Source organism: Amphiprion ocellaris, chromosome 4, assembly GCF_022539595.1.
Source record: "Amphiprion ocellaris isolate individual 3 ecotype Okinawa chromosome 4, ASM2253959v1, whole genome shotgun sequence".
Taxonomy (NCBI): Eukaryota; Metazoa; Chordata; class Actinopteri; family Pomacentridae; genus Amphiprion; species Amphiprion ocellaris.
The window spans coordinates 8,844,473-8,871,743 of NC_072769.1; the positions used below are offsets into that span (position 1 = coordinate 8,844,473).

Genomic DNA, 27,271 nt, shown 5'->3' on the forward strand with positions numbered 1-27,271 from the left:
TCGCTAGTAGAGAAGGTACTTTTTTTTTTAAGTATAATGAGAGAAATTTAGAGACACGCAAACAAACCAGTTTCAGCTTCATACTTGCGATTTACACACCTGAAAACTGCAAACGAATAATGTAATATCCTATGAAATATTCAAATAGGCAAAACCTGGCATTTTAATCAAACATTTCACTTGGTTTCAGTGATATTGACAATGGCAAATAAAATTTTGTACAGGAACAAAGCAAACAAAAAAATAAAAAGTTTGTATTTACGTATTGCTGTACTGCAGACAGCTAAAATCACCTCTAAGACAAGTTTAGAGACCATATTCTTATTCTTATTAATCTTTATTCTGCTGTTGCTTCGTATTTGCTTTACAGACATGACATTAACCATTTCATCTATATCTTATGTTTTACTTAGCCCCAAAATGTTCACTACTTCTGGATGTGCTCTCTATTTCTGCAATCCACACCCACCTATCTTTTTATTATATTTTGTGTCACGCTGCAGCTGGGGATGCACAGCAAACAGGAAAAGAAGAGTACAGTACTTACATCACCGTGAAACCTCCCTCCTTCCCTCTAACGTTTGAGTGACATCAGGGCTCAGAGGAATTCTGCTGGGATGCTTTTGGCCAAATGACTCTTGGCTCGGCCTCCCTCACAATCTTCAGGGGGGATGCTGGGGGGGAGGAAAGGGGGGACTCCGAACGGTCAGAACAAATTAAAAAGCCAACCTGCTATTTTACTGTTCAGATCTGTTGATGCTATAAAGCAAGAAAATGGGCTTGGCGGCCTTTACGTGACTACTCGGCTGATTTTACGTGATTTTCCTCCGGCCCTGAATCTAAGCCTTTTTGGCACAACATGCTATGCCTTGACCAAGCATGGGATCTGTAAATGCCCTAATAAATATTTTTTAGCACTTTATTTAATTCCATGCCCTGGGCCAACAGCATCCAAAGTATGTCACCCAGTAACGGTGGGGGGAGAAAAAAAACCCCTAAAGGCTAAACAGGGTGTAATGTAGATTTAATTAACAGGCTAAGCATGGGCTCACACACACACATACAAACACACACATCAAGGCATAAAAACACACTCTAGCAGACACAAGAAAGGCATAAACTTTAGCAAATGCACACATAACTTTAGGTTAATGATTTCATAGTGACACACACACACACACACAGACACACGCATACAAAAGTTTCAAGCCACACATCCCTGGGTTTACGGCGATGGTGTGAAAATATGTGAGTGTAAATGAGATGCAGACAGGCTCACAGCAGTGAAACCAGCAGAGAGCGAAGCAGAGGATGTGGCTTGGCTTTGAATTGCTAAACTAGAGTTTGAGGAGATGGAAGGAATCACATTTTGAATTCTATGCATACTGAGCATCTTTGAGCAAGACAGCATAATTCAGGATTGGATCTTTTTTTAGACAAGGGACAAAATCAGAATCACAAATGTTCTACAAAAAGCTGTGCGTTGACTTCCTTGACTGGTGGGAGATGCAATCAGATCCTTCACTTAGGTAAAAGTGGTTGTACAAGATTGTTGAAATACTTAATTACATGGAGCGTTTCTGCCTTAAAGATTTTACTTCAGTAAAAGCATGTAAGTTTTTTTCGGTAAATGTGCGATGAGGATCCAAAGTAAAATGTATCACTAAACAGAACTGGAACTTGTCACTTAAAAGTTACTACAGTATCCCTGAGGGACAAATCAGAAACTGCAATGTCAAACAAACAAACTGTAAATTAACAGAATTTTTCTGTTTTATTTTACAGATTTTTTTGTGTGCATGTTTGAAATACAGGAAAAAAAATACTGAAATATAGAAAACGAACGTCAAATTTGCATGTCTCACGTAAAATAACACCAAAAACCTGCAACTGTGAATAACTATGGAAACTAGATAAAAAATTTTTACAGAAAAAAATCATCTAAAGATATTTTTAAAAATACTTTCATAAAGTTGATGAGAATTTCTCAAATATTTCCTTTTTATTATATGAAATTGTTAAATTCAAGTTTAATACTGTAAACATATTTATAAATATATACTATTCTATTTTGTAATTAAAATCTATAAATAATTATGATTTGGAGGGTGGAAATCTTGTGTTTTACATTAAAAATGTGTTAAATTTACTTTAACATAAAGCTAGGTGTAAACATTGCATTGCTGGGATGGTCATTTTCAGTTATCTTACAGCATTTGTCTATAACTAAATATCTGGTTAATTTTTAAGTAAAAAAAACTCACTGTAAAACCTCTGTAGTACTTAGCTTTGTTGTATAAGGTACAAAAACAGTCAGTACTGAATATGTGTTTAACATGAAAAGACCCATGATTAAAGTGATCAGCATGTGACTTCACAGATATCTGTAGATAATCATTACTGAAGTTTCTGTCAACACAAGATCTAACTAACTTATCAATATTTGTATTGCTTTGAGTTAATCAAGAGCTTTCTATTACAATTAATTATCCGATCATCCCTGATTTGCTTCCTACTCAGGTATTATTTTGTCTAACCTACTTTCACATATTATCAGTATTTAATATTCTGTAGTAATACACTATATACCACTGGCAATCCTGCAAAGGATAACCCAGACTATATAATGGATGGATGAATATACGATAGTAAGTATTTGATAGTTATTACTGATGTATTTAGTCTTTTTGGGTGTCAAGGTAGAGCAGATATTAACACTTTCACACGTCAGATAACTAAATCTATAACAATGCATCACATTTAACAATGTTTTATTTGTAAAATAAGTAATTTATAAGTAATAAGCAATTTGTAAAATCAAAGTAATTATTCAAATAAGACAATGTTGTGTAAAAACTACAATATTTGCCCTCTGAAATCTGAGAGTGTAATTATATTATGGTGTACTGTAGCATAAATCATGTTGCATCCAACTTGGAAACACATTAAAAGGACTCTTATATAATAATAAACTACTATTTCATATTTTATGTGTTGTAATTGTGCTCCTCAAGGTTGATAATTGAGTGAATCTGTGATGTTCTGTTAGTTGATCATACGCTCTGTGTGTTGAATCTTACTCGGCAAAGTAACTACTAACCATCAGCCCTCACGAATGGTTTCAGTTAAATCCAAACAGCAAAACTCCATCTGTCCTTTCAAATCATTAATTCATGTCATTAGATTCAAACAGGGCTGGTTGTGAATGAGAGAGCTCAACACTCCACTCATTTATTTCTGTTGAGTCAGTGACATCAGAGCAGATGGGCCTGATGTCAGTGTTTGGCATCTGAAGCCGGAGGGACAAGCTGTGCTGTGATCTCACATTGATCTTACTCACATAAAGAGTTTCTTTCCAAAATAAGATTATTGCCATTTGAAAAACACACAAAAAAAGAGGAGAAAAGGTACAGCAGGTCAGACAAAATGAGCGAATTAAGACAAACTGCAAGACTTATCCGGTCTGTGTGAGACATAATATGAGGTGTGGCTGACAAGTCTAACCACAGAGCACATGGACAAAACACACCATACACATGAATCAGTGGGGAAGCATAAATACACCCCCAAAAGTTACAAACCGCCTGAATTAAATACGATAAAATTACAGCATTAGTCTCATTATTTATTTGCCACGTTTCCGTCTGTTTTGGAAATTCAACTTCACATGATTTTTTTTCTCCCTTTAAAGTTGTAATAGAATTGAAAATAATTCTTCATACTTCCAAGATCTGCAAACAAAATCTTTCCACTCAAAGACATTAACTAATGTGCAAATAAATACTCAATGTAAAACTGTAAACACCATAGAAGTTTTTAGGTAGTACAGAATAAGCACTAATTCTATCTACTGCATGATGAGAGCAGCTACTTCATACATTCAGATAAGAATCATGACGAGTTAACCCTGTTATTATTATACTGTACATTTACAAGGGCTTTACGGAATACATACAGTTACATAAATAACAAAATGAATTAATGACAGCAAAAAACAACTAGGATGGATCTTACTTGGCTCGTGTTCACAGTTGGCTTGTTTGTAATAGTACAATTAAAGTTCTCAAGTTGTGTAAATAATTAAAGTTAGTAGCTTGCAATGTAATGAAACATAAATGAGCACTCATACTGACAAAATATCGGGACCCCTTAGTGTTATATATTTAATAGAACATGGATTTTATACCTTTTCTGGTAATTAATTCTGAATACAGTAACCCACATTGATTGTTTAAAAAAATCCACATTTTTAGGAAATTGTAGTGTTTGACTTTTAATACTTTAAAAACTAACTTTCCTCTGACTTTAACTTGACAAAACCCAGAAAATTTAGAGTCAAGAGACAGTAAGATGGGGAAAAACTGAAATTTCTTACTAGTTAAACGCTGAGCACATTCAATAATGATTTCATAAATTCTGCTCTAAGACTAAATGAAGAGACGGCAAGATAACAAAGTGATGAGGAGAAAAACTAGCAGCCATCTCATTAAAAACTTGTTATCGTCACTTCTCACTGTGAGTTTTCGCCTCGTTTCTCTTCTCTCACCTTATGCAGACAAGCACACATTTTAATACAGCGTATGCGCACACACACTGCACATTAATACAGACATGCATACCGGACACATGTGCTCATATGTATGCAAGTATTTAGAGTGTACAGTATTTACCAAGCACACACAGGATCCAGATGGCAGACTTCAGTCATGACTCAGTAACACTGTAAAAGTGACACACATTTCTGCTTCCGACCACAACAACTCACACACGCGCACACACACACACACACACACACACACACACACACACACACACACACACACACACACACACACACACACACACACACACACACACACACACACACACACACACATTTACATTACTGATTTGAATTGTCAGTAGTTATTCAGATCTTTTGAAGCACCAGTATTAACAAGTGATTCAACGGGTCGCCTGGGAGGAGAAAAAGAAATCTAAAATACACACACACATAGATGGAAACAAAACACACACTACATCCCCACTGTCGTTTTCTCCTCTAACACCCACGTTTCCATTCACTCCTTCACTTTTCTCCCTCCAGCGCTCCTTTAAGCGGCTCGCCGCCTTGTTTGGCCACCTCGGCCTCCTTCAGAGCGCTGATGACTGGTAACCATGGCGACGGCAGCTCAGGCTCAGTCCTCTTGACCTGGTTGAGGTGGCTGAGAGCGGCGTAAAGCCCGGTGTTGGTGCCGCTGTGGACGCCGGGCTCCTGCTGCTGCTGCTGCTCTGTGTAGTACATCTCCAGAGCTGCAGGGCTGCAGTGCTTCTGCTGTTACGACGGGAACATAACGGCTCTGTTGGTTTCAGTTTTAGTGACAATATCCACGCTACTGTACTATTCAGTATCCCAGAAAAAGATTGAGTATGTCCCAGTACAAAGGAAGACAAATGTAATATGCCTAAAATACCCGGACGTCCTACTACATTCAGTTGAATTTTGCAGTGTAAACAACACGCTTTCCTGGCCTTTCTGACCCACAATGCTCTGCGCAATTACATCATATATGTTGTGGTGTCGACTGTGACGGTCAAAGTTTAAGGTGCATTACTATGACGAAGTGCCAGTTGTGTGCAAACTATACAAAAGAGCCTGCACTTTGTGAGGGCAGCAGCGGTATGTACTCATGCAATTTGTAATGCAGTCGTTTTTTAACATTAACATGGAGCAAAGCCCATCCTGGGTCAAAACAAACAGTAGATTTCTTCTTTGTATTAATTTAGGAATATTTTAAGTTACAACAATTAACAAATTTGCATAGCATTGCAGTCCAACTTGTGAGTTAGACGGTGCAATCAATGGAGCTGAATGTACAGGCCTATGTTTAATATGCAAGTTGGACATTTCATCAAAAATATATACAAAACATGGCTAAATTAATTGAAACTCTAAGAAACAATCGCATCCGTCAAAATATTAAAGATCCACAAAAATGTAAAAAGTTTCAGGTTTCTATCTACAGTAATGTTTAATTTATTCTCATTTATATCAGTGTCAAAGTATTTCTATATCACTCCACAATCAGGAGTAATATTTTGCAGGGTTGCCTCATTTAAAATTCTATTTGCTAACAAGTCTTATGATTTTGTACAAAAATACCTCTAAGAAATATAACATGTTATATTATATTATAACATGCAGCCACAGTCACAGGTTCTGCTTGTCTTTGCACACTGTGGGCAGAGGTTTTTGAAATTGGGTCTAGATGTGTTGACGTGATTGATCAAGTATATTAGATTACTTACAAAACTAACAAGTTGAGGAGTTATGATTATAGTGTCAAACTTTCAAGCTCAAATTAAAAGGTGCTAACAAGGATAATCCAGAGTCAGAAAAACATGAGGATGTACCAGATTGGGAAGAAATATTAAGAACATACACTTTCATGTTTATGTAAGGCCTGCTGCTTTATCAGTGAGAATAAATGCTAGTTTTTCTTTAATAATCTGCATAGCAAATGTTGTCAACCAGGGGTGTTAAAATGCAGTTCACATACAGAGTTAAAGATTTACACTATCTGTACTATCAACACAGTTGTCAGGACTTAGTCTTCACTTAAGGAAAAAGCATCCTTCACATCACTAAAATTGCATTTACTTGTTTTTTAGGGTAGTGAATGTTTGTATGAGATAATGTGGGTGGATTAAATCAAACCGTGATCTTATTAATGTTATGCCTTGGAAGGAACACACTGAAGTGTCCCTGACCTCACAAGTCTTTCCCTTCAGAGGATCCACTACCTGACCTTCCGTCACAGCGAGGAGTCGAGACTCTGAAAAGCCTGGCAGCGGCTACGCAACCCTCCATCCTCTTTTTATGTCTCCAACAACGCATTAGCAGTAAAAAAAAATGCTAAAAGCAACTGTAACCGGCAAAAACTTCAAAAGCTTTGCCGGAAGGTCCTCCCCCCTCCTCCTCCTCCTGCTTCCCTTCCTTGCTTCCCCCCTCACTGTTAAGCCTTTAATCACAGTTTAGTCACGCTCAGCCCTAATTAAAGACCCCTCCGATTCACAGGCGGGCATCCCAATCTCTGCCTGACCAGAAAACGGGCCTCGTCACTCCCTTTCTTTCCTCCCCCTTCTCTCTCTTTCTGTCCCACTCTCTCATTTTCTTTTGAGCAGACAGACTCTTTAACAAACATGCGTGGCAGCTCTGCCTCGGTGCACGATGCCTCCAAGGTGTCTTTGAGAGACAATGAGTTTGGGCTCCTACTTTTGCAGACTCCTCCCAAAGTGACAAAGTGAGGTTGTGCTGAGAAACACAGCAGCAGATGAGCTGCAGCTTAGACTGTGTGAGGACTCTTTGGGTTTGTAAAATCAAATTATGAGACTTAAATAAGAGCTGCTTATACTGGTCTCTGCTGTACTGCAGGAAGATAAGATGATAGATCAGCTGAGATGTTTAGCATTCCTGTGTTTCTCAAAATTACTCAAATTCGTACGCATACATGTGTGCATGTTTGTGCTTGCATTACTCATGTTGTGGGGACACAAATCTGTTTACAAAGTAACACTGTTGGGACTCACCTCCCTTCTGGGGACCAAAAGAAAGTCTTCATAATGTAAATCCTTAAATTTTAGGTTGAAGACTTGGTTTAACATTGGATATAGTTAGAGTAAGGATCAGGTAGTAATAGTTATGGTTAGCATTGTGGTAACTTCTCAGGAAAGCAATGCAAGTCAGTTAAGCAGGTGATGAAAATCCAAGCCTGATAGACTAAATGGGTATTTATACACAATTCTATGTGTGGATTAAAGAAAAAAGACTCCCTAAAACTGCAAAATCACAAATGCTACGAAGTGTTTGAATGGCTCAGACTTTGTATGTGAACTTATCCATCTACCTTAAGGATGAAACCCTCTGGGCAGGTTAGTTGATCGTACCACATGGTTTTATACATGAGCAGAAGGAGCAGGCTGGTCAAGAAAGCCAAAGTAATGAGGATCAGACCTGTGATCTGAGAAATAACACACAGAGAGACATGAATACACACACATATACGGTACATACGCACTACTTCAGCAACAGGTATCATCTGTACTCTAATGATAAGGCAGGAAATATATTTTAATTATCAACACAATCCATAAAAAGGCTGAAACCAACAGTGCATTAGTCCGTCACTCAATACTTCCTGATTTTTCAACTCTGTTTACAGCCCTCAGTCCAAGTTTGGATCACATGAAGAACAGGAAGGCTGCAGTAACATAGTTTGGCCTCTTTGTCGAAATCACCACAGCCCTGTAAAGTTCCTGGGAGCTTGGACAGCCCCTCAGAGGTGCTGATGGCTACCTGCAATACAGGTCATAAATCTGTTCGTCCTATATGTTAGTAGATGGGACATGAACCAAACTAAAAAGAAAAAGATGTTAGTAAATATGGTTTCTGTCAAATGAAGTATTTCTTATGTTGACAGAAGTTCAAGTGTTCATTTTTGCCAGTAAGTTTATTTTTGAATGGCTGTCTTAGGCTGTGTAAAGGGGAATTATGTTGTCATGATTGGCAGCTGCTCTAAAGTAAGTCGTTTCAGAGACACATGTTCAGAAACTGTATGTTGAAGGATTGTTCATTTCCGTAACCATGTAATATATCCTTGTCTGCTTCAAACCACAAAATGATTCTGTTGTAGGCTGTACTAATATTCTGAGGGATCTGGGGGACATTTGCAGTTTTTTGTTATTCTTTTTTGGTAAGTTAAGTTTAGCAAATTAATTGTAATGATATAACTAGTGAAAGTCACCAATGGCCTTCTTATTGCCACAGACAATGCACTTGTCTTCACACCTGTCCTGCTAGATGTCAGTGTTCCATTTGATAAACTGATCACAATTAGCACCATTTAAATAAAAGTGGATGGTATTGAATTAAATAGCTAGCAAGGTAGGACCACCACCAATCTATTGGGAAAATGTGTTTAAATGTAGCCAGAAAGCAAGACAGCTAGAACCTACTAATCATTTATTGTCTAGAAAACAAAATGGGCATAGAGACACAGTCCAATACAGTCAAGACTGTAGCGTTGGGGCTTTGTGAAGTTCAAGAGATGTATGCTCACATTTGGGCTTGGCAGGAGATGGGACCTCATTACTACCTCCCTAATGTGCAGATTCTGGTGGCAAAACAAAATGACCAGCACAAGATGGCAGCGCCCAGTACCGCAATACTTTGGCGTCACATTTGTACACTGGCAGGAAGACATGACATGTTGTCCATCTTTATATACAATCTATGGTTTCTACTGACCAAATGAATGCTACTGGACTGATAGAAAATTTCTTTAAAAAAAAACAACACCATTTCATCAAAAAACTGGGCACTGTGGTTTTTAGCTTCAGGCATTACTCAATGGAGCATGCCCTGCATCAGGATAGTGTTAATGATACTCCATGAATCAAAATACATTATAGTGCCACTGTGCAGAGGTCTGGCACAAAGCTACTGGGAGAAAATGGAGCTCTTGGTGAACCACACAAAAATCATTAGAACTACATATTTTCTAGGTTTATTGTTGGTTTGGGATTTTTCTTGCTGCTAATAAGTACATAAAAAAACCACATTATCACCAGACTGATCCCAGAATAAGAATATGTGTAGATTTCCAGACGTCACATTGTCTTACCTTGGCTTTCTCAGAAACATCACTGTAGAAGTTGATATTTAGCTTCTTGATGCTGGGAACATACAGCTTGTTCTTCTTCTGCTGCTGCAGCTGGTACTGTGTTGACGTCTTCACAATGACCTGCAGCAGAGGCAATGTGCTGTCACTGTGACAAAAAGCTAAGAATTCCTAATTATCCATTATAGTTGATGGATGATCCCTGGTGTTCAGCACAGGTTCAGTGATCCTGTTTCCACTCAAAACACTGCTTTGCATGTCTAAAAATACATCAGCGTCATTTGTTGCCAGTTTCAAGCAATACCCTAAAAACACATTTGGGGAATGTTGTTATGTTAATGTTTCACCACCAGTTACTCAGCCTGTGAAATGTCCTGTGCTGATAAGTGCATCATCCAATCAAAAAATGATTCTGAGGGCTTTCTTGTGGCATTATGCATTCAAAGCAGTGCTTGCATCATGTGGCCTGATGCCAAGGTTTTAACCTGGGATGGAAGGTAAGGAAAAGTAAATACAGTGGTCTCAGTGTTGCTTATGTTAGGAAGGTAAGTGCATCCACATGAGTTTTAATGGTGTGTGTCCAGCATGTTTTAAAGTGACTTGTAATCTGCTGGGTATTTCTGTGGTGCTGTAAGGCATAGTTTCGCTGTGGTCAGTTTTTAATTTGGGAAGACTGGTGTAGGAGGACGTACTTACTTTGTCTGTGAATGACTGTTGGAGCTGGTTGACCTCCAGGGGTGTGATGAGGGGAATATTATCAAAGCCATCATCCGCAGACGGCTGCTTCTCCAGCTTATCTGACAGATTGCTGCCCAGCTTCACCATAGCTGCTTGGCTGCCTCAAAATTCCCAGATGGATCTAGAAATTGGGGACAGACTACCCAGGTCAGACTGACTCAGACTGTGTGTTTTTGTAAACAAATGTGACAGTGCTGCTCGAGGATCCTGCTCTAGGACACAAAAGAAGATATGAGGACAAACAGGACCAAAAGATGAAAAGAACAAAAAAGTACTTTTTAGAAATGAGTGACTAGCAGCGTGGATGTAGATAAGGACAAGCCTGTCGGTTTACTACTTTGATCACACAGAAACATTTGCTATAAAATGATATGCAGATGGGATGAATCCTACAAGCTTTGATGATCCTCTGACTTTTCCTCTAGCATTTTTTTGTGAAATGTCTGACAACTTGTGGATGTATTGCCATCAGGTTTATTATTTACACCCCTTTAGGAGGAATTCTAATAACTTTCATCTAGTGCCATCATCAAGTCATTACACCACATTTGTGTTTATGCCCAGACACCTGTAAAATAATGATATTCTCATGAGGCTGCAGTTTGAGCTTAATGCTATGTAGTACAGTTTTTTGCACATTATAGAGGATATTAAAACATTAATCATCTGGTTACAGTGCAATGTTCTGCTGGGAAACCTTTCGTTTGTACTACTTAAACACTGTTGCACACCAAGCACATCTCCAATGGCAATAACTCAGAAGGACAATGCACACTACCACATTCCAAAAACAGCTCAGGAACATGACCAAAAGCTTCTGGTGTTTATCCAGCCTCCAAACTCCGCAGATCCCAATCTGATTGAGCATTCATGGGATGTACCAGAGCAGGTCTGATCAACAGAGGCCCCAATTTTCAATCAACAACACCTAAAGGATCCACTGCCAGAGGTCCCATGTTCCTGCCCCAGTGGAAATAAACTGTTTTACCAGAGCAAATGTGACAGGAACACGCAGGTGGTTTCAGTGTTGTGGCAGGTCTGTGTAGTGTGAGTTGCTGGTAAGCAGATTTTGTTGCCCTTGAAGAGAGCAAAACTGGCCATTTCCACCTGTTTCCAGTCTTTATGCTAAGTTAAGCTAAGGAGAAGCTGGCTGCAGCTACATTTTGACAGAACAGATATGCCAGCGGTAACATCTCCGGGTTTCATCTCCTGGCAAGAACGCCATTTAAAACTATTCCTCAGATAATTATCTGGTGAATAATTATCTAGTCAATAATTCACCAAGGCTCTGGTAATTATAGTTACGTAGCTTGGGGATGTATTTAGAAAACACGGACGCTTGTTGTCTTCCTGTTTATCGAGCCCAACAGTCTGGAATAAACATGTTTCATAACTCCCGTGTGTGATTCATCTCACATCTATATCAGCTCCATCTCGTCCTCTAGTCTCTTAAATATTTATAATCTGAATCTACTGAAACACTTCTCCGCTCTGATAATGATTCGATTTTCTCTCCTCGATGAAGTAATGATCTAAATGTGGAGGTAAGAGGTGAGGAGCCACTTATCTCATTCACGCAGTGCAACACAACACCTTCCCCCAAGCCAAGGACCCCACTGACGCCACTGACTCACAATGATGATACACAAACCCAGGAGGCAAAGAGCTGGACTTTATGTCTTTATGGGAGGAATCCCTTGATAACTGAGAGGCCGGATCATTTTCTAAAGCCTTTAGCTGCATCAGCTGTGAATAAATAGAATATCAATGATTTAATGCTATAACCTACTCTCATTAGAACTAATAGTTTCCATTTCTGTCAGGTAAAACAAATTATCTCAAGGGAATATATAAATATATTGCTTGAGACTACCACACACAGTTCTCGATGAGTGGGTGGTTAGAGTGGTCATCTGTGCTGACCACCATTTTTCCTCCCCACACTTGGAGTGAAGTGTGGGTACGATGAATCATCCTGAATCTGTGATTAACAAATGAGTCAAGTGTGGCTGTCAAACACTCGCTGTTCCCACACTCTGGAAACCTGTCCAACGAAAAAAGAGCTGCAAATATCCCCTGAATGAAAACCCACTGCTTTTTTTGTTCCATTTTAGCCACTGTAGAAGAATATAAATGCATTTTCAGTCACTAAAATCTCATATATATATATATATATATATATATATATATATATATATATATATATATATATATGAGAAGACAGGGGATGTAGAGCTTTGTAAAGATGAATGCATGCTGTGCTATGAATAGATAAGAACAGAATGTTTGCTACCTGTCAAGTTTTTCAGGGTTCACTGCTCATGCATATCTGAACTTGCTGCATTGAAGACTGCTGCGACATGACATACACTGTACAGGGTGTGTAACCAAAAATCACAGAGCAATGATAAAACACATTTTCTTGCAATTATGGCTCTGAATTATTATTTCAGTCCATTTTTGCAAAGTTACATAATCATCACAGGAAAAAAATTGACATTTTTCAACATGATTAGTTTTTTTTAATTGAGTTGCAGAGTTAATTAAAGCCCACAAACCATGAAGACAATCCAAAGACACGCATTTAATTGCAGCCTCTTATATAACATGGAGGAATCGCAAAATTACAACAGAATTCAGCCTATTACAGAGTCCCATATAAGACTGGGACTAAAGGTTTGATGTCTGTTCATTCCCTCAAGCAGATGAAAAAGCCCCTGATTTAAGCAACATGCACTAAATCACATAAGTGAGCGGTGACACAATCTGCAGCTGCTCAGACTCTCATCAGCCGCAATCACACGTCCAACACCGATAGAAACCGCAGCACCTACAGAAGAACACAAGCAGAAAAAAGGGGTAAAAAACTTACTGTGGATGGACTCGGATCACCGGTGCTGTCTCGGTGTGATCGCCGGTTGCCGTGGTGATGTGTGGCTCACGGCAGGACTGCGCATGTAATTGATGCTGGAGCGGCTCCGTCCTGCAGCAGCATCCGGCTGCTCGGTGGGAATGTGCGTCTCAGTGACGGAGGCTCATCAGGAAGTTGCGTCTGTGTCGGCGAAGAGTCAGATCTGCGTTCATGTGAGCGACAGGATTAGAACTCTGGTTAGTGTCTGAATGCAAACACAAAGAGTCTTTAATTTCCCCCTAATTACTCCTCAGGTTTCAGTGCATAAATTCAACTTATGCACTTATTTGTATGTTGAGGTATTTTTGTGACTGGAGTATTCGCTTCATTTAAATGTAAATACACTGTTTATTACACTGTAAAAACAAACAAATAAGAACCTTTTAAAGTATTTATTGAACAGTTTGCTGTTATTATGACAGATTTTCCCCATTTTGTTAAATTACAGATAAAAAGTATTTATTTGTAAAGGTATGGATTTTTGATGTGTACATTATTTATAGTTGGTGACTTTTAAATAATTAAAAATAATCTATCGTTTCCTAGGTGTTATCAGATGATTATTAAAAAAACATAGAAAAAATGTAAAATAACTAAGATTGTTTCTTGTTCAAAAATATTTAATGTACATGACTTTTCCTATAATTACAAAATCTGCAAAATTAATTTAAAAATGGTAAAAATTATGTACATTAAATATTTTTAAACAAGAAATAATCTTATAACTATTACAATTTTTCTGTGTTTTCCCCCCACTAATAATCTAATAATATCTAGTTAAACACACACACAAAAAATTGCTTATAATTTATTATAAGGCCAAGCTGTAAATAATCCGTACCTCACTCATTTGCTCCTTTCAAAATTAGCTTCAATATATATATATTTAAATCTGCAAAAAAATCATTATTTTACAGATATTTGCCTTTATTTGATCAAAGAAAAATGATGTACGATTCTAATAACTTACTTAACAGATTTTTATTTTACAGATTTTCCACATTGGATTTTTGATATACAAATATAAAGTATAAATTTACATGTAAACAGTCTAATTTAACAAATTGTCACTCATTCTGTAACAATTTCCAGCCAAAAATAGCATTGTTTTACCGCTTTTAAATCCACAGGTATTTTAAATGTTGACTTTAAAACAAAATCATTTCTTTCTTTCCATTATGTGACTGTAAAATTACAGTTTTACTAGATTCAAATCTGCTAAAAATATCATTATTTTAAAGATATTTGCCTTTATTTGAGCAAGATTTAAAAGTGGCATTTTATAGATTTTTCCTGTTTTGTTAAATTACAAATATAAAATATTAATTTACATGAAAATAGTGCAATTTTACAAATAGTAGTCATTCCTTTACAATGCGTGACCATAAAATTTAATTGTTTTATCTTTTTTAAATCCACAAAAAGTTATAATTTTACTGATTTTGTCATTACTTAAAGGAAAACCAATATAAAGTTTTTAAAATAATAAACAAATTCTAACTATATCTATTAATAACTATTATTTTACAGATTTTCTGTATTTTTTTAATTACTGATCATCTGATACTATTTAATAAAACACAGAAAAAAGTAATAATTTACATGTTGATTGTAAAAAAGGCAAAACTGTAAATAACTTATACATCAAAAATATATATTGTTAATTTAAAACTAGCTTTAAAAGATTTTTTAACAGATATTTGCCAGTATTTGAAAGAAAAACTATGTATTTTAAAGATATAAAAATTATGTCTTTCGTTAATTTACAGATATTTCCCGTTTTGTTAAATTACAAGCAATATGTTCCAGAATTACTGAAAGAGTATTTATTTACATGTTGACTGTAAAAAAAACAAAAACAAAACAAAAACAGGCTAAAATTGTAAATCATGCCCATGCAATTTTTTTTAAATTCCACAATTTTATTGTATTTAAATCCAGTTGAAAAAGAAAGATATTTGCAGTTAATGTATTTTTTTTTTCTTTTTACAGTTTTTGAGTATTACAGTATTTCACCGTTTTATTCACCAGATCTTCACCGTGTTTTACAGGATTATTTTTACATTTTAGGCTACACTACAATCACTTGAGAGCTAAAATCCCTTGCAACTTTCTACTTTAAGTTCCCTCATACATTCAACACATGCTTGTGTTTTTGTAAACACATAGTATTTGCCAGCAGTTACAATTTCTCAAGTGAAGAGACATTTTATATTATTATCATTGTGTGACGTCTGTTTACATGTCAGCATCTGCTTGAGGACACCCACAGGAGGAGTTTTACTTGTTTATGAGGCCCTTTTTAAAACCTTTAAATCTGCTTTCAGCTACATTATGTGTTTTAAACTAGGGATGCAAGATGATAGCGGCTCCACATCGGTATCAGCCGATAAAGACTGGAAAATAAAATAAACTATTGCTGTCCACTCACAATGAACGCTGCCTGGCAGAAAACCCGTGTTAGAAGATTCACATGTAAGCCGAAGTAGTTTACTCATTTAATCTAGTAAATGTGTAATTTGTAAAAATATTTTTGTGAACATCTGCCAGTGGGCATGTAAGTATTTTAATACCACCGTAAGAGAAAGCTGATGTTCTCTGCAATTAGGTAGAAAAAAATATGTGAAAAAATCAGTATTGGCAACTGGACAGAAACACTGACATCTTGGATATTGACAACAATTCAACATTCTGCATCCCTATATCTATCTATCTCTCTATCTATCTATCTGATTAACTTAAAGAGAAAAAACTTCCTAACAGTGTAAAGTAATTCAGAACAACATCAAATTTATTCAAGTATATCTGGGATATTAAATGTTTAAAGGGCCATTCTAAATAAGCATTTTTAGCTGTGATGCTTTCAGTAGATTTTGCTGCATTTTTTTTCTTACACCAGTGTAAATAAGTGTTTTCTCCTATAATGCAGTATTTTTACAAAGGTTTTGAGCTACTTTTACTTAAGTGTATTTATTCTGTAAATAGATTCACAACAGTGAGATAAAAATGTCATTGCACTGAAAAATTGTTTATTGCTGCATATGGCAACAAAACCTTTGACCTTTATTTTTTTTCCACATCCTGATTCACCCTGAACTACTTAGTGTTTTTGTAAAGGTTGGGATCTTTACTAGAATATTAGAGAGAGTTCTGGGGCAGCAAAACATGAGTTTGCAACGATGTGTAAAAGTTTAAAGACCGGTGTTCGTGGTGTAGCTCCATTGCCTTTGACCCAGTAACACATATTACATGACCCGGATGACCTGAGCAGTCTTCAAAGACATATTTTAGCATTTGGGTATTTCTGGGTTATTTACTCTTGAATCAAAGGTGTCTTGCTGTGAGGCAGAGGAGAGCATCCTACCGAGGGGTTTTCAGTGGTCATCTGGTGAATCAGTGAAGGTAAGAAGAAGTCGATGTTTGGACAAAATTTTGTGTCAAAAAGAAGCAAAAGGAGTATATTTGTGTGGATTTACTCATACATGTGTGAGTCATTGTCTGAGGGAAAGAAGAGTGATGTGTTAGTGAACGAGTGGGAAGAAGGAGCCAGGCTTGTCTGCAGATTTAGATCAACCTTTTCATGGAGGCAGGTCTCCTGCTGTTTTCCTCTTTGGCCGTGCCTGACTGTATGAATTCATTACGCCTTTAGGGGAGCACTGGTCCAAAAATCAGCGCTGTACCCCAACAGGCCCCCTGCCAACCCATCAATTGGGCCTACATTTATTATTTTGACCTTTCCTTTGAGGGGGAGTGACATCAAAGTGGATCCTCGACTCGCTGCTCTGTAAGGAGACGGAGGTGTCATCCTCACAGTGTGAGAGGCAGACTGCTGCCCTGCGCTGGTTTTGTTGTCAGCGAAGAAGAAAGACGGAGTCTGGGTCAGCATAATTAAAATGAGAATCAATTAGGGCACAGTGTATGGAAGAACAAACCTGTCAACCCAGGCGTGTTAATGTGTGTGGGCATGCATTTCTTTACTTATGTGTGCCTGTATGTGCATAAACCTTCCTAACAGGTTAATCATTTGTAATTTGTTTTATCAGCTCTGTCCTTAAAATGTTACATTACATTTAAAAAGTTTGAAATCTACTTTGTACAATCATAATCAAACAGAGTAAACATTTTCTGCATTCATAAATTATGTTTCCAAACTTTGAGAAACTGCACAGTTGTAAAAAATCTATGTATTGCATTTTATTTAATATATTCTTTTTTTATAGTATAATCACCATAATATTATACCGTGATTAGAACGTTTGCGTATTTGTGTGATAATATAAGAAGTTTTAATAAACAAATAAATCTGTAATTTAGAGTAAAACGACTTAGAAAAATTGTTCCATTAATGACATTTTAAGGACTTTTTGCCACTTTCTTCAGCTTTAGAAGTAACAAAAAAATAAAAATAAAAAAAATCCACGTGAAGTATTAATAGAAAAAATAGAAAAAAACATCCGTTTCTATAGTTCCCCAACAGCACCACAAATATTTTGCATTAAAGTGGCTCCAACTGTCAAACTGATTTGACATTTGGGCATCAAAGGAAATTCCAAAATATCAAAAGGAAATCTACAGCTCTGCCTCCAAGACAGAGAAATGAGAATGCCATAATTGACCACTAAATTATTGTTACTGATCAAATTAAATAAAGACTTTTTTAAAGTATTTCTTAGATAAAGAAAATAAATAGATGTAGACATGGAAAAGCAAAATTAAGAAAATGATATCACAAATTGTAAAATGGACCAAAAGGATCAGATTTATACTAAATATAATAAAGTGCAGCCATTTTCTTGTACTTTTCTCCGACGTAACACCGAACACCACAACCAACTGTTCACTTAAAGCTTTTGTGCCATTTAGTTTGTGTATTTGGGGTGGTGTGGCTAAAGAAAAAGAGAATCAACAGTATTCACTGTATGAGAACAGTCCTGCACAGTGTGTCTCCCATAATTTCTCACAGCATTTAAATCTGAATTAAAATCAAAAATAGAAAGTGACAACTATATAAAATGCCGGTATTTAGGTGCCATTCACATGAGGACACCATTTGATTTTCCCATCTTAGTTCAGTTTTTGTCAGAACAGGTTATAGTTAAGGTGGTCTGGTAAAAGCTTCACTTAAACGATGCCATCAGATCTGGAAGAGCATACAGTGCACAACATGTGTTTTTTATGCAAATAACTGTATATTTCTATGACAGCACAGTGATTCACTGAATGTAATATCAGTGTTATCAAAGTGCCAAATGTATGACCTTAAAAGGCACTATGCAACACTTAGAAAATGTTTTGATACTAAAAAGAGGAAAAAATGTCAAATGAAACTAAATATGGAGTTAAACTGGAGCCCCTAATTTCCAGACATAAATTATTCAGCAGATGAAGGAAGTTTAACAGACAAAGATGCCTATTTTAACTGTATCCAACCTGGATGCACTCATTCAACCCTGGAGCAGGTTCAGCAGGATCGATGAAGCCTGCAGTCCTTCATTTACTGATCTCTGTGCTGGCTGCTCATATCCGTCCTCCTCCACTGAAAACTCACCTTCTAAACAAACATCACCCTCCTTCCACATAAACATTTAACCTGTTCTTTGCTCTAAAAATAGCCCATCTCTCTCTCTCTCTCTCTCTCTCCCAGTTTAATTGTTTTCCCCACTTCTCACCCTACAGTAAAGCAACACCGATATTAAAAGAAAACCAAGGCCGTGGTTTCACTTCACTATTGCTTTTCTTACTTCAGGCTGCTTGTTATTTTTGGAGGTAGATTCAGGGTTTCGTAGCAGCCAACAGACAGTTATGAAATATATTAGTATATAGTATTGAAATCAGTCAAAGGAGTAGCACATTTGATATTTTAGCATGGATTATGTAACCTACTATTACAGTGTCTGTGTTTCAGTATCATTTATTATTTTGTAGTGTGAAAAACTATGTTAAATTTAAATGAATTTGCTTTCATTAATGTTTTTTATGCATGGAATTTACTTTCAAATGTCTTCATGTTCACACTTCAAAAAGACACAAGATAAGTCCACTACCGTTCAAAGGTTTGGGGTCACTTAGAAATGTCCTTATTTTTGAAAGAAAAGCATTTTTTTTCAATGAAGACAACATTAAAGTAATCAAAAATTCAGTCTAGACATTGTTAATGTGGTAAATGACTATTCTAGCTGGAAACGGCTGATTTTTAATGGAATATCTCCATAGGGGTACAGAGGAACATTTCCAGCAACCATCACTCCTGTGTTCTAATGCTACATTGTGTTAGCTAATGGTGTTTAAAGGCTAATTAATGATTAGAAAACCCTTGTGCAATTATGTTAGCACATGGATAAAAGTGTGAGTTTTCATGGAAAACATGAAATTGCCTGGGTGACCCCAAACTTTTGAACAATAGTGTGTACTGAATTAAACTAATACTTTTTATTGATTTGCTCCACTCTCCTTATCTGTTGAGAGGATTGTAATTCTCCTCATGATGAGCAGCAGTTACTGACAGTTAAACACAAGTCAGGTTGCTGAGTATAATTTATCCTTTAAAGGTAATCTGGATGAAATAAAAGTGGAAAATGGTTACAGAGGAAAAAACAACAAACAAAAAGCCCATATTCTGAGTAAAAAAAAAAATCCAAACATACAAAGGCTAAAATTGGTTGTAAATACGAGATGCAAGCAAAAGTCTTCATGTTTTGTGTTCTTAAAACACAAATACTCAGGTTGAGAAGTCTACTGGAGGTAAGAGCAATAAATTGTCAGCTAATAAGTAGTAAGAGCAACAGGGCCATCTAGTGTCTGATTAGTCACATAACCACTTCAGTAGAACCAATAGAAGAACAAGACAGACTGATTGTTTTTTCAGTGCAGGTTCAGTTTTGAAGCACTGATTAATCTAATTCAGTGAGCTGCGGTGTGACAGGTTATCGCCAGCAGATGGTGGCACCATATCAGTGATAAGAACCCTCTAACATGGGACTGAAGTCTACGTCCTTTACTGGATAATTGGACAAGGTGTAAAATCTGATATGGAAGAATAATTCAGACACCAACTGTTAATGACAAAATGAAACACAGTATATCAAGAAATAACTCAGTGCTCTGTCAGAGGGTGTTGAAAAGGTATTTTTGCAATTTAATTTATTTAAACAATTTAAATGAACAACTCATTAAACCACAGAAAGTTGGCTACTTCTATAACATGGCAACTAAAATTTAAGGTAAAATGACCAAATTTTAACTGCAACTGTTTAGATGGTCCATTATGTTTGGCAACAACTATGTTTGTTAGAGACGTGTGAGAAATGGTCACAAACACTTTAAATCAAATCAACCCTTTGTGCTCATTATATGGCAGCGCATACAACGAAACTGGGAATTAGTGTAAGGTTTGACATTTTGATCACACTGGATTTTATTATCCAGATAGTCTGATATTTTTTCTGCACTTCATTTCTTTGCATATATTGTAATTGAATTTGATGTGTGCAGCCATTCAAAGGTTTCAGTCTATGACATAAACTGAGAATGTATCGATACGTATTAACAAATACAATGTGTACTCAGGTGACATTAAAATAAAAATAGCAAAAAATACAAGTTGCAATAACAGTATACAATTTAAATATTCTCCTTAGAAGTATCAGTGCATGCAAATATCAAAACAACACTTTAATGAGCTGTTAAAAAAAGGTGCTGCATACAGGTTCTGCTCAATCATTTTTAAATGCATTACTGGTGAACGCTCTAAAGAACTACAACAGTTCTACCAATCCAATGCGCCTACATTAACCATTGATAGTTGATTTAACATCTACAACAACTATATCGTAGGCTAATTTGAATTAGCCTACTATATCAGTTACAGTATACAACAAAGGTGTGTACACCTCTGTGAAATATCACTATATCAATATAAATGTCAAATGACTGAAAATCCTGCCACATGTCAGTAATTAGATTGTTTCACCATTGAGAAGTACAGTATTCCCCCTTATATTGTTGTTGTTATTTCATTACTTATAGCTTGTTGTCAATGCACCATCCAGCGACAGCTATTTATATTTTTATCATGCCACTATGTATGATGACAATAAAGCTATTCCATTTGATTCTATTCTATTCTATGAACAATCAAAATCATATCCTTTAGGGAGATCCATCCATCCATCCATCCATCCATCCATCCATCCATCTCATTGCTCCACATGGAAAAGAATTTCAAGAGAACCTAAAAAAGTCAGTGTGAGATTTGCAGAGATGGAAAAGAATCCAGGAAGATCAGTCACCAATTAAAAATCAGTTTAAACCCAGTTGCAGCAGCAATAAGAAGCGATAGATACGAGTTACAGTACAACTAACCAGAGACACACTGATTGTCCTCATTTAAAAAAGGACAAAGAATGTGCGTTAATTGCTTAATTTAGCTGAGAAAAAATGTGCAGGTGTCTCAGACTTAATAGATTTTATCAGTTAAACTTGGAATTTCTGTGACAGCTCAGACAGACTGAAGGACATTACATTATATGACCATCTATGGCTGGCATGTGAGAAAATCATCCTTGCTTGCTGTTCAGCACAAAGCTGCAAGCCAAAAATTCAGCAAACAACTTGAAAAGAAGCCGGATGAGGAGCAGATTCTTAAGTCAAATGAGACCAGGATGGATTTATTCAGATGGGGTGCAGCATGTTTATTGTGAAACTGGCCACAGTTACCTCAGTGAATGCACGTATAGTCCTGACAGTGAAACACAGAGGCAGAGTAACACAACCCTCCAGCAAAGACCAGCTAAAAGAAAGTGTCTCTCCAGAAATTTGTGCAACAAAGGTATCTCCTATGCTGAATTGATACGGTCATCAGAGATAAAGGTGGACAAACAAAGTATGGAAAATAATAAAAACACTGAATCTTAGTAATGAACGGTGGACTGAATTTTGTTGCATTGGCTTCTTATTGTGGGAATGCAGTTTTAGTCTAGTAAATCTAAACTCTTTGCTTTTAAATTTTCATCAGCGGTAAACACCCTATGGTAAACTCAGAAGTCATGCTATTGCTGTCAGATGATACAATTTAGAATTTTTAGATATATAAATGATGCTGCACAAAGATGGACTCATTGTTGTATACTGTAAGTATAATAATTAATATACTGGTTGAGTGTGGTAAAAATATCTAACACTGTATTATGTATTTCACATTTTACAGTGTATTTTGTACCATTTGAGACAAAAGATAAACTCCACAATGTCATCAGCACCCTAGATAATAAATGAGTTTCCTCACATCAAAATAAACATCAAAGCTGTTGATTCTGTTGCGTACCACAGGGGCAAATTTACACCTCATCACAATGTCGGATACACATCGAACCAGGAGAATTAAAGTCAAAGGTGTTAATAAACACACTTCAGCAACAACACATGATGCAACCATGTTCCACATCAACGTACTGTATCTAAAGTCACTTCTGCAATTAAAATTAAACAAATGTCAGAGAGAAAAACAAGTTACAGCAAGTAAATGTGACTTTCTGCTGTTTCACAACTTGTTGCCAAGTAGTTAAAAGTCGAAAACTGACCTAAAAGACTTCTGAAAACCAATCTGACGGGGAGATGAACATTAAACACTGAGCAGGATCAGATTACAATGAACTTCAGTCTAAAAAATGCAAATCAACTATTTTATTGTGTATTCCAAAGAGCAATTCATTAGATTATTTCAGCTTTCAAGAGATGACAGGTCTCTCCAAGCAATGGTGGAAAGGTTCATGAGCAGACACATTTAAGATGAAGGAGAATTTAAGTAGTCAACATAATCAGCTGAACAGATGAATAACATTAATGATGGCTCTGTTCCATCCAAGTGACCCAGCATACACAAAATCAGGAATCCAGCGATAACACACCTCTGCTTCTTCTATTGCAATACATCTAAATAACCTCTGTGTAAAAGGCCTGATCATACTGCTAAAGGGTGCAGCAAACACACAAAGAATGATGGAAAAATACTCCTAAAGTGATCTCAACTCAGCCTAAATAAACAAACAACACAGCAAAAAGTGCTTCTAGTATCCAGTCACAATCTCTCTTCAGCGGAGCACCATCTGGCTGCTGGAAACTCTTGGAATCTGTGCACCATCTAGACATGTCCTATTAAGAAGAACTAAATGCCCTAAGTAACCTTTAATACAGTATTTCACATCTTCTGAGAAGTGAGAATTTAACTGATACAAGCTACTGAGTGGTCAACTCACAAAGTGATCCCTGTATTTTCTGGCCAAGCTGCTCTAGTTGAGACATGCAGGAAGAAAGTTTGGGTTTGTGTCTTTGATCCTAATAATGAAGGGATCAAAGGAAGCTCAAGCATTCTCAGGTACAAAACATAGCTGTGGCTCCTTGTAGTTTTGAGTGTAATGAATTCCCTTTTTGTTTGTGAAGAAACTGAACTTGGAGTACTCAGAAATCTCTCAGTATGCTTTGGATAAACACATAGACAAGAACAGAGAGCAGAGTTTAGCACAATCCAAGAAGTCCTCCTGAAGTATCAGGTGGTCATTCATCTCCCTGAAATCCACAGCTGCAGCTAAAGGTTATTTTGCTGCATTTTTTCCCATGTTTGCTGAAGTCTGATAAGCCTGTTATCCCATCATCTGAATCTGTGATGGAGCTGCTTCTTTCTCTCATTCAAGAAAACTTGATGTAATGATCTTCTGATGGTGTCGTCACTTTCGTTTTAGAGCCAACTGATGAAGCTTCTGCAACATATTTTAGACTGCCATGCACTACTCCCCTATAGAAACCTTCAGTCTAGTCATAATTTCTGAATAACAATTTGACATCTGAAACTTTTCACTTAGTCCTGATGCCATGTTTTCCACTATAAATAGTGATATTAAGCAATATTCAGCAGGTGAAACATGTCTGCATGTTGCATTATTTGAAAAGGCCTCTGAAGGGAAGATTAAATCCACTTGATCGGACCTATTATATGCAACATAAAAAAGCCAAAATTCTGCTTAAATCTGATGCTTTGCTAACCTAGAAGTGGAACAAAGTCTGTTTCTCCCTCTTTTTACATGTCATAACTCCTGTTGTACTGAAATGTTTCTTAAACCTCATTATTTGGAGATTTACAATAGAATATGATTATTTTTTAGCATTTTTTATGATCCCTTATTAATCCCTTGAGGGGAAATTCTGATTTTTGCACATCTCCCAATTGGGGGGAGTCAGAGCGACGGGTCAGCCGTGGTACAGCGCCCCTGGAGCAGGAAGGTTAATGGCCTTGCTCAAGGGCCCAACAGCGGCCGCATCGGGGCTTGAACCACTGACCTTCTGAACAGTAGTCCAGAGACTTAACCATTGTGCCACCACTGCCCCGTGAATTCTCACTATTAACTACTATTATTAACACAAAACGCATAAAAAGTGCTATTTGAGAGACTAGAAGCAACATACTGTATGTCAACAGCGTTCAAATGCTGATATTTATTATTAGCTGTCCTTTATGTGGCTCTCTCAAAAATATCAACAATATTCATCAAGGATGTCTGTAAACAGCAAGTGATTTGAAAACTGGTTCAAAAGTTGAAGAATTTAAAACTATCATCTGAATACATGAAACCCATGTCTTGCATCATACAAAAGGGTGATGACAGGAGAGGAGGAAAGGGGAGGAGGAAAGGTGGAAAAAGTCAGAGAGAAGAGAAAAAATGAGTAAGGAGACAGAGAAGGAGGTGACAAAAGTAGGAGTAGACAGAAAGGATGTGGCAGAGAAGAGCAAATGGTGATGAGGAGGACGACTGGGGAGCTGAGGAGGAGCAGGGAAAAATGTTAGAGTAGAATGAGCTACACGATGTGTAATTAGGATCAGAGAGCTGCTTGACAAAAGCTTTCTTCACTACTGCATGATGGACAACCTGGACGGAGCTGAACTCTGCTACCCTCAGCTGCTCAACTTCTCCTGCAGAGGTTTGAGACGTTCTCACTCTGAGGTCACCCTCCTCTACACACTGTTGTCCTCCATCTCTGTGCTCACCGTAGCCCTCAACCTGTTGGTTATCATCTCCATCTCCCACTTCAAGCAGCTCCACACCCCCACCAACGTCCTCCTCCTCTCCCTGGCCATCTCAGACCTGCTGGTCGGGCTGCTGGTGATGCCGGTGGAAACGGTGCGGTTCATAGAAACCTGCTGGCTGTTGGGGGACCTCATGTGTGCTCTGTCGTACATTATCGGTGCCAATCTCATCTCGGCCTCTGTGGGGAACATGGTGCTTATATCGATAGACCGTTTCGTAGCTATTTGCTATCCTCTGCAATATCCCAACAAAATCACTCACAGCAGGGCTCAGGTGTCTGTAAGTCTGTGCTGGACCTGTTCACTGCTGTACAACGGGCTGATCTTAAAGGACCACCTGAGGCAGCCGGACAGATACAACTCCTGCTACGGAGAGTGTTTGGTGGTGATTGACTATATCTCTGGAACTGTAGACCTTGTTTTCACGTTTATTGGCCCCTGCTCAGTCATTGTCGTTCTGTACATGAGAGTGTTTGCTGCAGCCGTGTCTCAGGCTCGAGCTATGCAGTCTCATATTACAACTGTTGCAGGCAGTATGGCAACAATCACTGCAAAGAAATCAGAGAAAAAAGCAGCCAGGACTCTTGGTGTTGTGATATTAGTGTTTTTGATGACTTTCTGTCCTTATTATTATCCTTCTGTAGCAGGACAAGACATCTCAAACAGTGCTTCGTCCTGGGCCATTGTGTCCTGGTTGATGCTTTTCAACTCTTGTCTGAATCCTCTGATTTATGCCTTTTTCTATCCGTGGTTTAGAAAAGCCATCAGGTATACAGTCACCCTGAAGATACTAGAGAAGGACTCCTCTCAGGCAAACATACTTTAAATTCAATATACACGTTTCATGATCCATGAGAGAAAACAGCAAAATGAAACTTCTGTTCATAAGTGATGCTAGCATGTGTTATATGTTGCTGAAAAAAATGTATTTCACATAGAAGCATTATTTCATTTGTACCACTGTCTGTCACCAGCATGTTATTCAGCAAACATTTAATCCAGAGCTGTTCAGCTGATCTGAAGGAAACTGATCTGCAACGTGATAATCAATTTAACATGTAAGTCATTTGTGAAACAGATAAAACTGAACATTGGATGGTTTCAGCCTCTGAAATGTGAAAATGTTCTGCTTTTCTTCAACTTAATCCTGAATATAGTAAGCTCAGTATCTTTCAGCTTGAAACTGTTTCTCTTTAGGAAACTGATAATATGTATATAATTGATATCAGTGATTATCCACTATTTCAGTCATGAAAATATTTATTGCTGATAAAATGTAGGAAGTAATCAGTTTCTGCAAAAACAAAACAAAAAAATACCACCTAGACAATATACATCATGCACTTTAATTAAAATAGGTTTAATTCTTACCCTGTCTAAAGTTAATTTTATCAGTGGTTCAGGCTGGATTTGTTTTCTCACAATTTTACAATGATGCTCTAACAAATGTTTGCAGAGAATTTAGCAACATAAAAACTGCATTGTTGTGAATTACCTATTGTCTGAATTGTTGTTTCTTTCTGACTGTGAGCAGGTGTTTTTTATACACTGCGTGAACATTTTGTAGCATTTTAATCCAAATGCATTTCATCATTATGTCTGTGAATCTGTGATTTATTCATGTAATTATTTAGCAACACTAATGTCCATTTGTACCACTGTCTGTCACCAGAATGTTAGTCAGCAAAAATTTAATCCAGAGCTGTTCAGCTGATCTGAAGGAAACTGATCTGCAACTTGATAATCAATTTAACATGTAAGTCATTTGTGAAAACAGCTAAAACTGAACATTGGATTGTTTCAGCTTCTGAAATGTGAAAATGTTCCGCATTCCTTCAACTTAATAATGAATATAGTAAGCTCAATATCTTGATTTGTTTTGTCACA

General features: G+C 37.0%; 2 protein-coding genes across 7 annotated transcripts in view; one reads left to right on the forward strand and one right to left on the reverse strand.

The window, feature by feature from the left end:
- Positions 1–1,007: 1,007 nt before the first annotated feature.
- Positions 1,008–27,271, reverse strand: part of caly (calcyon neuron-specific vesicular protein) — a 41,759-nt gene continuing 15,495 nt past the window's right edge. For 3 of the 6 annotated variants that reach the window (XM_055009876.1, XM_055009874.1, XM_055009875.1), the window contains 5 exons: positions 13,270–13,471; positions 10,356–10,518; positions 9,663–9,782; positions 7,887–8,000; positions 1,008–5,314 (listed from right to left, as the gene is read on the reverse strand). In XM_055009876.1, coding sequence (XP_054865851.1) covers positions 5,069–5,314; positions 7,887–8,000; positions 9,663–9,782; positions 10,356–10,484 — 609 coding nt within the window. In that variant the 5' untranslated portion in view covers positions 10,485–10,518; positions 13,270–13,471 and the 3' untranslated portion in view covers positions 1,008–5,068. Of the gene's footprint in view, positions 5,315–7,886; positions 8,001–9,662; positions 9,783–10,355; positions 10,537–13,269; positions 13,472–27,271 lie in introns of all 6 variants that reach the window. The other 3 variants (XM_055009877.1, XM_055009879.1, XM_055009878.1) reach the window with 3 other exon arrangements.
- LOC111583512 (trace amine-associated receptor 13c-like) lies at positions 25,113–27,139 on the forward strand. The gene has a single exon (XM_023292657.3). The coding sequence runs from the start codon at positions 25,215–25,217 to the stop codon at positions 26,208–26,210; it is 996 nt and encodes a 331-aa protein (XP_023148425.2). The 5' UTR covers positions 25,113–25,214; the 3' UTR covers positions 26,211–27,139.